The sequence below is a fragment of the Elephantulus edwardii genome, unplaced genomic scaffold, assembly GCF_000299155.1.
Source record: "Elephantulus edwardii isolate Elephantulus edwardi_28Jun2011 unplaced genomic scaffold, EleEdw1.0 scaffold00369, whole genome shotgun sequence".
In the NCBI taxonomy this organism is placed as follows: Eukaryota; Metazoa; Chordata; class Mammalia; order Macroscelidea; family Macroscelididae; genus Elephantulus; species Elephantulus edwardii.
In genome coordinates, this window is record NW_006400119.1 from 356,116 (window position 1) to 366,581 (window position 10,466).

Below are 10,466 nucleotides of genomic sequence, written 5' to 3' on the forward strand. Positions count from 1 at the left end.
AGGGCTGTTGTACATAGAGTCACTATGAGTCGCAAGCGATTCAATGGCACATAACAACAACAATAGCAACAACAACAACAACAACAACAATTATCTATTTAGCAACTACCTAAATATCTATTAATAGAGGATTGAATATGGTGAATCCCTAGAGCCCTACTGAAGTTTGAGAGCTTACTCTATATAATTATATTCAGTTATGTCAAGACATATTAGGAAGTGAAAAACTTAGTCTAAAATAATGTTTGTAGTGTGCAAACACATGACAAAGGGAACATCATGAATATCTTAGCATTTCCTTGTATTTGCATGAAAATATATAGAAAAAATTATTTTATGATAATGTATAATTTGGAGGGAAGGAGAGAGTAGGATCAAATTGGAAGTTGAAAAGTTCCATTTAAGAATCTTATGAATATTTTGTATATGAATACACCTCCAAAATAAAATTTAAAATTAAGTTCTTTAGAAAAATGGCATGACCAAGATATATTTTAGGTGCTGCATTTTCTCTCTCTGTTCCATATGTTTGATTAAGAGAACTATGACAGGGGAATATAAATGGCATTGTGGTTGTTATGTGCTGTTGAGTTGCCTGAGATTCATAGCAACCCTAGGTACAGCAGCTCTGAACCCATCCCTGTCCTGAGCCAGTCTCACAGATGCCAACACACCAACCCCCATTGTCTCAGTCACTGTATCACTCCATCTCATCTGACGTCTTCCTTTCCTGCACTGTCCCTCTACCCTTCCGAGTGTGATGTCCTTCTCCAAGGACCAGTCTCTCCTAGCCACGTGCCCAGCGTATGTGAGACAGAGCTTCAGAATCCTAGCTTGTGAGGAGAAACTTGATTTCACTTTCTCTAAGACTGATCTATTTACTTTCTTGGCAGTCCATGATACATTCAAGACTCTTCTTCAGCATCACAACTCAAAGACACCAATTCTTCTTCTGTCATCCTTAGTCATTGTCTAGCTCTCTGATGCATAGCAAGTAATTGCAAAGACCATGGTTTGAATTAGGCACACCTCAGTCTTTAGACTGACATCGTTGCTCTCCAGTACTCTGGAGAGGTTCCTGACAGCAGATCTTCCCAAAGCAATTAATCTTTTGATTTCCTGACAGCTGGTGTTAAGAGTGTTGATTGTGGAGCCGAGCAAGATGCAATTGTTAACAACCTCAATTTCTTCATCATTGGTGCTGCCAGTTGGCCCAGTGGTGAGAATCTTTGTTTTCTTGATGTTGAGCTTCAATCCATATTAAAGGCTGCAGTCCTTGCCCTTCTACAGCAAGTGCTTCAGGTCCTCTTCAGTTTCAGCAAACAAGATTGTATGATCTGCATAACATAGATTGTTGATGAATCTTCCTCCAATTCTGATGCCACATCCCTCATCATAAAGCCCTGCTTCCCAAATAATTTGTGCTGCATATAGATTAAAAAAGTATGGTGACAGGATGCATCCCTAAAGCACTCCTTTCCTGATTGCAAATCATGCAATGTTTCCCTGTTCTGTTCTGAGGACTTCTTCCTGGTCCAAGTGTAGGTTTTACATAAGCACAATAAAGTGTTCTGAGATTCCCATTTTCCTCAAGGTTAGTCACAATTTTTTGCGATCCACAATCAAATGTCTTTGCATAATCAATGAAACACAGACATTCCTCTGGCACTCTTTGCTTTCTGCCAAGATTCATCTGACATTGACGATAATGTCTCTAGTGACATGATCTCTTTTAAACCCAGCTTGTATTTCTGGTAGTTCTCTGTCAATGTACTGTTCCAGTAATTTCTATTTAATCTATAGCAGGATTTTGCTAGTGTGTGATATTAGTGATATTGTTCAAGAATTTCCACACTCTCTTGGGTCACTTTTTTTTTGGAATGGGAATAAATATGGATCTCTTCCAGTCAGTTGACCAGGTAGTTGTCTGAGATGGACAGCCTTCAGTGAGGTAGATTGACATAGTGACCACAGAAATCTGTTGTTCATAGGGTCATTATAAGTTGTACTCGACTCAACAGCATCTAACAACAACAACAACAAAAGACAAAGCCCTACTGAAAGTTGGCCAATACATTTTTAGACACAGGTCAGTACATTTTTCAGCCCTAATTTTAATTTAAGCTCAAGGAACTGAAAAACAAATTCAAACCTCGAGTTGCTACAATCAAGGATGCTTTCAGCAGAATGTTAAATGATCCAGGAAGTATTATTAAAAGAAGATGGAAAGAATATACTGAGTCACTGTATCGAAAGGAATTGGAAGACACAGAAGAATTTCATGAAACAACATATGAGCAAGAGCCTATGGTGATGAAAGAAGAAGTTTAGGCTGCTTTGAAGGATAAGGCAAAAAATAAGGTTCCAGGAATAGATGGTATACCAATTGACATATTTCAGTTAACAGATGCTGCCCTGGACGTGCTCACCAAATTGTGCCAAGAAATCTGGAGAACGACCACTTGGCCAACTGACTGGAAGAGAGCGATATTTGTTCCTATCCCAAAGAAAGGCGACCCAACCGAATGTGGAAACTACAGAACAATCTCACTGATTTCACATGCAAGCAAGATTTTACTGAAGATTATCCAAAAACGACTGGAACAGCACATCAACAGAGAACTACCAGAAGTCCAGGCTGGGTTTAGAAGGGGTCGTGGTACTAGAGATATTGTAGCTGATGTTAGATGGATCTTGGCTGAAAGCAGGGAATACCAGAGGAATGTCTATCTGTGTTTCATTGACTATGCAAAGGCATTTGACTGTGTCGATCATAACAAACTATGGCTGACTCTGAGAAGAATGGGAATCCCAGAACACTTGATCGTTCTAATGCGAAACTTATACTTGGACCAGGAGGCAGTCGTCAGAACAGAGCAAGGGAACACTGCATGGTTCAAAATTGGGAAGGGCGTACGCCAGGGATGCATCCTATCTCCATACCTTTTCAACCTATATGCAGAACAGATTATCCGGGAGGCTGGGCTCTCTGAAGAGAAATGTGGGGTCAAGATTGGTGGACGATTTATCAACAATCTGCGTTATGCAGATGACACAGCCCTGCTTGCTGAAACTGAGGAGGACCTGAAGCGCCTGCTGCAGAGTGTCAAGGATTGCAGCCTACAATATGGATTGAGGCTCAATGTCAAGAAGACAAAGATTCTCACCACTGGACCAATCGGCAGCATCAGGCATGGATGGTGAAGAGATTGAGATTGTACACAGCTTTAGTTTGCTTGGCTCCATGGTCAACATTCTTGGCACCAGGAGCCAGGAAATTAAAAGGCGCATTGCAATGGGAAAGTCTGCTGTTAGGGACCTCTTCAAAGTGCTGAGGAGCAACGGTGTCTCTTTGGAGACTAAGGTGCGTCTGATGCAGGCCATGGTCTTCACAATCACCTGTTATGCATCAGAGAGTTGGACCAAGGAGGATAGAAGGAGAATTGATGCCTTTGAGCTGTGGTGCTGGAGAAGAGTATTGAGAATACCCTGGATTGCTAGGAAAACAAACAGGTTTGTCCTGGAAAGGGTTAAACCGGGTGGCTCCTTGGAGGCAAGGATTCTGAGGCTCCGTCTGACATACTTTGGACATGTTGTGAGGAGAGACCGGTCCTTAGAGAGGGACATCATGCTTGGGAGGGTGGAGGGACAGCACAGGAGAGGAAGGCCCTCTATGAGGTGGATTGATTCAGTGACTGGGATAATTGGGATGGGAGTGTCAGAGACAGTGCGATTGGCACAGGGCAGAGTGGAGTTTAGGGCTGTTGTATATAGGGTCACTATGAGTCACAGGCGACTCGATGGCACATAACAAGAACAACAACAACAACAACAATTTTAATTTTAACCCCATTTTCTAAGCCTCCAGCATGTCTGAACCTTTGAGTTGCTTGAGATGGACTTGCACCTAACAACAGCACTATGAAGACTAGCCAAGTCTGGCTTTCTCCTCCTCCCAATTTGATTATATATTCTGATATAAGGTCTAGTGCAGTGGTTAAAGCACCTGGCTGCTAATGAAATAGTCAATGGTTTGAACCAACTAACTTCTACAGGAGAGTATTTGGCAGTATGGTTCCATAAAGTCTGTAGCCTTGGGGATCTTATAAGGCAGAACTGTTGTGTCTTAGAGGATCACTATGAATTGGAATTGACCTAAAGACAGTGGGCTAAAAAAAAAAAGCAAGTGTAGGCTTTGAAATAAAGGAATGAAGTTTAGTTGTAATAAGTTACCCATAATTAAATTATTAGTAGGATATTACAGAAAGAAAAAGGCTAGGGACAGGAAAACTAGCATTTATTGAATTTAGTTTGAATTTTCATGTTTTAATTTCTCCTCAGTCCCACTGACAACCTTCTTCTATAGATGAGAATACTGAGATGTAGAGAATCCCATGGAATGAGGTATTGAAACCTTACATCTGATGTCTCAGAAGTGTTTCTTTTCACTTCACCAGGCTTGTTAGTATCAGATTTTTATGTAGGGTTGAATAAAAATGAATTTAGAAGAAAATAAATGGTAGAGGAGTATGTGGCAATGGGACACAGAGAAAGAGATGAGAAAACATGTTTTATAGCTGTTGTTTGTGCTTTCAAGTTGGAATCAATCCATAGCTGACCCTTCAGTGGTTTTCAGAGGCAGTAAATCTCTTTGGAGGAGATTGTCTATCCCTCTCCCTCAGAGTAGCTGGTGGGTTTGAACTATGTCCCTTTGGGATCGCAGCACAGTTTCTTAACAGTAGTTCACCAGAGCTCCTTGTTTTGTAGTTGTTGTTGTTCTTGTTGTTCTCTGTCAAGTTGGAACCGACTGATAGCTGACCTTCCAGCATGTTTTCAGAGGCAGGAATCACACAGGAGGAGATTGCCCATTCTTCTCCAGCAGAGCAGCTGGTGGCTTTGAACCACGTGCCTTTGGGATAGCAGTGCAGATTCTTACCACCAGGCCAACAAAGCTGGTTTTTAGAACCTTTGGGTAGATTTTTGATTTCCAGTAATTCCACATGACAGAGTAGAACTTCACCATTGGATTTTCTTGTCTGCAGTCTTTATGGAAGCAGTTTGCTAGGTTTGGTTCCTATGGTTACTACAGTATGGGTACCTGGTACCTTAGGTAAAATAGAGGCATCTAGAGATGTTTCTGTATCTTTTATCTGTTCTGTGACAACCTGGTTATATATAGTGGATTGTTTTATTTATTTATTTTGGAGAAGAGAAATACTTATCTGATGCCTTCCTACAAATCCTTCACCAGTGAAACTCTCCTTCCCTTCAAAAGCTGTTGAGGTTGATTTAGCCAGTTGCCTACTGTGTCTGATTTTCATGGGGAAGTCAGTTTCTGGTGAGAAGAAGCACAAAACATTAGAGTAAGATTCATCTTTTTCAAAGTTGTTTATTAACGAATTGGTTTTCCTAAGAGGTTATTTATGCCGATACTACAACTGGAAGGCCAACGTAGGAATTCATTGGTAAATATAGACATTCCGAGAGAGTTGTTACTGTTTGTTGCTATTGAGTTGCCCCTGACTCCTGGTGACCTTATACATAATAGGATTCTACTGTCTAAATTCAGAGGATTTTCACTGGTTGATAATTGGAAGTTGATTGCCTGACTTTGCTTCCTTTTGGGGGGGAGCTCTGCTGAAATCTTCTCAGCATCATAGCAATATGTACACATCCACTGACACAGAGGTGGTGGCTGTGCTTCAAGTGGCTCGCTGGGGACTCAAATCAGGTCTCTCCTATGGAAAATGAAAAATTCTACCACTTAATCTATAATGTTATTGTTGTTGTTGTTCTGTGCTGTGAGTCACCTGCAACTCATAGTACAATAGCCCTAAACCCTGCTCTATCCTATGCCAATCTTATTGTTTCAGATACACCTACCCCCACGACCCCAGTCACTGAATCAATCCATCTCATTGAGGGACTTTATCTTCTGAGCTGTCGCTCCATTCTCCCAAGCATGACATCTCTCTCCAAGCATTGGTCCCTCCTTGCAACATGTCCAGAGTATGTCAGATGAAGCTTCAGAATCCTTGCCTCCAAGGAGCAGCCCAGTTTCACCCTCTCAAGGACGAACCTGTTCATTCTCTTAATCCATGGTATATTCAGTACTCTTCTCCAAAACCACAGCTCAAAGGCATTAATTCTCCTTCTGTCATCCCTAGTCATTGTCCAGGTCTCTGATGCATATAGATGGGGGGAAAACCATCTCAGAAACAGCTTAGTGGAGACCTGCTTTTGCTTTGGGGAAAGATGAAAATAGGCTGCAAATAAATATGCTGTTGCCTTGTTTTATAGCATCCTGATGAAAAGAGATTGGAAGGCCTCTCCAAGCAGCTGGACTGGGATGTTCGCAGCATTCAGCGCTGGTTTCGACAAAGACGCAACCAGGAGAAGCCAAGTACCCTGACAAAGTTCTGTGAGAGCATGTGAGTGGCTGCTTTACTTTCTTGGAAAAAAAAAGTACTCATTTCTGAGGTGGAAAAGAAATAATCTTGGCTTGTGCCTAAAAGAGCACGTCATCTAGTGAAAAATTTATTTCTGCACTAGTTAGTTGCTGTGGAGTTGGCGTCAGCCCATAGGGTCCCTGAGTCAACAGGGACTGATCCCCAGCCTGATCCTGTGCCATCTTCACAGTGGTTGCTCTGTGTGCGCCCAGTGCTGCTGCTACTGTGAAAACCCACCTGATAGAGGATCTTCTTGCTTTCAGTAACCCTCTGTGGAAAAACCAGGGGAAAGTATAGTTCATAAGAATTTTCTATTTCCACTTTGAATTCCTGAAGTACTCCTTCTAAGTGGGTTCTCTTCAAAGTAAGCAGGGTAGTGGAGCTTCTAATAATATTTCTCCCAACCGTTTTGGAACACAGCCTTAAAATCCATTGTGGTGTTATGTGCTGTGGAGTCAATCATGACTCACAGTGAACCTATGAACAGCAGCTCTGAACCTGGCCCTATTCTGTGGGGTCCTCACCACATCTAATACACTTGAGCTCATTGTTACAGTTACCATGTCAGTCCATCGCATTGAGGGTCTTCTCTTTCACTGTCCCTCCACCTTTCCAAGCTTGATGTCCTTCTCCCAGGTCTGCCCCATCCTTACGACATGCTCTTTCCTTTGATAAAAACTTGAGAGGCAAAGATGCATCATCAGAGGGTGATGATGATGATGCCCTGTGTTCCTGAAGATGTTGAGAACTAGCTAAAGGGTGTGCTGTGTGGATTAAATGAAGCCTTGCTTTAAGATGGAGGATTTAATTAAAGTCTGTTCTATTTTCTAAAGCATGCACGTCTTTATACGTAAATTACATATAAGTAAAGCTGTTATAAAGGGGGGAAATCCACTGAGAATTCTAGCGCAATGATATTTTGAGCAGTAATACTAAGTGCATTTACCTAAAGGAAAGTCAGAGGAAAAATACAGCATCAGGTTGTTCAGCACATTCACAACAAATTCACTTGATTATGCTTTAAGTGGTGGTGGTGGTGGTGTTAGATTGTCAAGTTACTTGTGACACTCTATGACCCTATGTATTAACACCTCTGAACCCTTCTCTATCTTAAACCATTTCATTGTCTCTGACACACTTAACCCCATTATCCCAGTCACTGAGTCAGTCCATCTCATCCTGTGTTTTCTTCTCTTGCTCTGTTCCTCCATCCTCCCAAGCATGATATTCCTCTCCAAGGACTGGTCCTTCCTAGCAGCATGCCCAAAGTATATGAGACAGAGCTTCAAAATCCTTGCCTCCAAGAAGCAGTTTGATTTCAGCCTCTCTAGGATAGACCTGTTTGTTCTCTTTAGCAGTCCGTGGTATGTTCAATACTCTTCCCAGCACCACAACTCAAAGGCATTGATTCTTCTTCTGTCATCCATAGTCATTGTTCAGCTCTCTGATGCATAGCAAGTAATTGTAAAGAGCATGGTCTGAATCAGTTGCACCTTAGTCTCTAGACTGACATTTCCTCTTCAGTACTCTGGTGAGGTCTCTGACAGCAGATTTATCCAATGTAATTAATCTTTTGATTTCCTGACTGCTGGTACCAAGAGTGTTGATTGTGGAGCCAAGCAAGCTGAAGTTGTTAACTATCTCAGTCTCTTTTCCATGTATCATAGTGCTGGCAGTAGGCCCAGTAGTGAGAATCTTTGTCTTCTTGATATTGAGCTTCAATCCATATTAAGGCTTCAGTCCTTGACCTTCTGCAGCAAACCCCTAAGCAAAAAACTAAGGTCCTCCTTAGTTTTAGCAAGCAAGTTTATGTCATTTGCGTAATGTAGGTTGTTGATGAGTCTTCCTCAATCCTGATGCCACTTTCCTCTTCATAAAGTCCAGCCTCCCAGATCATCTGTTCCACATATAGAATGAAAAGGTATGGAAATAAGACACATTCCTGGCATACACCTTTTCTGAATCATGCAGTGTTTTCCTTGCTTTCTTTTGACGACTGCCTCCTAGTCTAAGTGTAGGTTTCACACAAGCACAATCTGGGATTCCCATCCTTCTCAGAGTTAGCCACAATTTGTTGTGATCCACACAGTCAAATGCCTTTGCATAGTCAATGAAACAGAGATAGATATTTATCTGGTACTCTCTGCTTTCAGCTAATATCCATCTAACATTGGCTATCATGTTCCTAGTGCCACAGCCTCTTCTAAACCCAGCCTGCACATCTGCACATCTGGATAATTTTCAACAGCATCTTGCTTGCATGTGATATTAATGATGTTGTCCCATAATTTCCACACTCTGTTGGATTACTATGGAACTCTTCTAGTCAGTTGGTCAGGTAGTTTTCCTCCATATTTCTTGGTACAACCTGGTAAGCACATCCAGGGCAGAATCTTTCTATTGAAATATGTCAGTTGGCATTTGTCAATTTCTGGGGCCTTGTTTTTTGCCAAAGTTCCTCAAAATAGCTTGAACTTCCTCCTTCATCACTATTGTCTCTTGATTATATGTTGTTTCATGAAATTGTTCTGTGTTAGAAAATTCCTTTTGGCACGTACTGTGTGTATGTCTTCCATCTTTTGATGATTCCTGGGTCATTCAGCATTCTTCCCACAGCATCCTTAAGTATTGCAGGTTAAGGCTTAAATTTGTTCTTCAGTGCCTCAGCTTAAGGAATGGCGAGCAAGTTCATCCATTTTGATCTTCTGATTCTGGCTCCTTGCATATTTCATTATGATACTTTGCTTTTTCTTTTCTAGCTGCCCTTTGAATTATATTGTTCAGCTCCTTAATATCTTGATTTCTTCCCTTTGCTTTGACTTTTTGGTGCTCTAGTACATTATTCATAGTCTCTTCTGATGTTCATTCTGATCGTTTCTTCTTTCTCTGTCTTTGTAATGACCTTTTGTATTCTCCATGGATGATATTCTTGATATCCTCCCACAGCTCATCTGGTCTTTGCTCATTAGTGTTCAAGGCCTCTAACCTGTCCCTGAGATGGTCTTTAAATTTAGGAGGGACAGACTCAAGGTCAAACTTTGGTTCTTGTGGATTTGATTTTCTTTTCTTTAGCTTCACTTTGAACATGCATATGAGTAGTTGATGATCTGATCCACAGATAACACCTGGCCTAGTTTTCACACTAATGTTGAGCTCCTCCAGTGATTTTTCTATAGATGTAATCCATCTGATTCCTGTGTAAGCTGTCAGGTGAGAATATATTTGTGTTCTTATCTTTCTTCTCCCCAGTGATGTTAGGGCTCTGGGCATGTTTTGGCAGCCCGTGGGTCTAGGTGGCAGGGGGGTCCAGGGGCAGGTGTAGGACCTCCATTTTTTATTCATTCTTCACGATGTGGCTGTTCCATAGTATTAACAGTTCTTTCTTTTGGACACTGTAATCTGGTACCTGATCAATTAAAATATGCCAATGATGTTCCATTAATTTCAAGTGTTTTATTTTTGGGGTTCAAAACAAAAATATGTGAGACTGTAAACCACGTGGAGGGAGAGTTTGCCGTCTTTCTCTCCCAGAGCTGCTGGTGGATGCAGACTGCCAGTGAGGTGCCACCGTTGGGTTAACACAGCTCACAAGAACTAGGCTAGTTGAGCTCCCTTATTTGTGATGTAGAGTTACATTTTCAAGATTGATTTTTTTTTATGTTTTAAAATTTTAATTCTGTAGGAGACAATAGGCAGTCTCTTATCATGTGATTTACAACTTCAGAAAATCTACAGGAGGGTCTACTATAAATCAGTTTTGAGTCCACAGAAGAGAGTTTGGACATGAGGTTTTAAGAAAAAAAATTTAAAAAAATTATATTGCTTTGTTCACCAAGTTCATATAAATTGTGTTTCAAACTATTCTTCATTCATATTGTGCTTCATATAATTATTCTCCTGCATTATGTTTTATAAAATTAATCATCATTGGACCTTGACCATCATTATCCTGTCTTCTCAGGTCCGCACAGAAGCCTTCCAATTTCTCTCCCTCCACTCACCAAATTGCGCAAACCT

The 10,466-nt window shown here is 41.1% G+C and overlaps 1 protein-coding gene across 2 annotated transcripts in view; it reads left to right on the forward strand.

Annotated features, from left to right (window-relative positions):
- The window catches only part of CERS6 (ceramide synthase 6), a 451,257-nt gene that overhangs the window by 137,227 nt on the left and 303,564 nt on the right, over positions 1–10,466 (forward strand). For both annotated transcript variants that reach the window (XM_006902103.1, XM_006902104.1), the window contains exon 3: positions 6,301–6,431. In XM_006902103.1, coding sequence (XP_006902165.1) covers positions 6,301–6,431 — 131 coding nt within the window. The remainder of the gene's footprint in view (positions 1–6,300; positions 6,432–10,466) is intronic.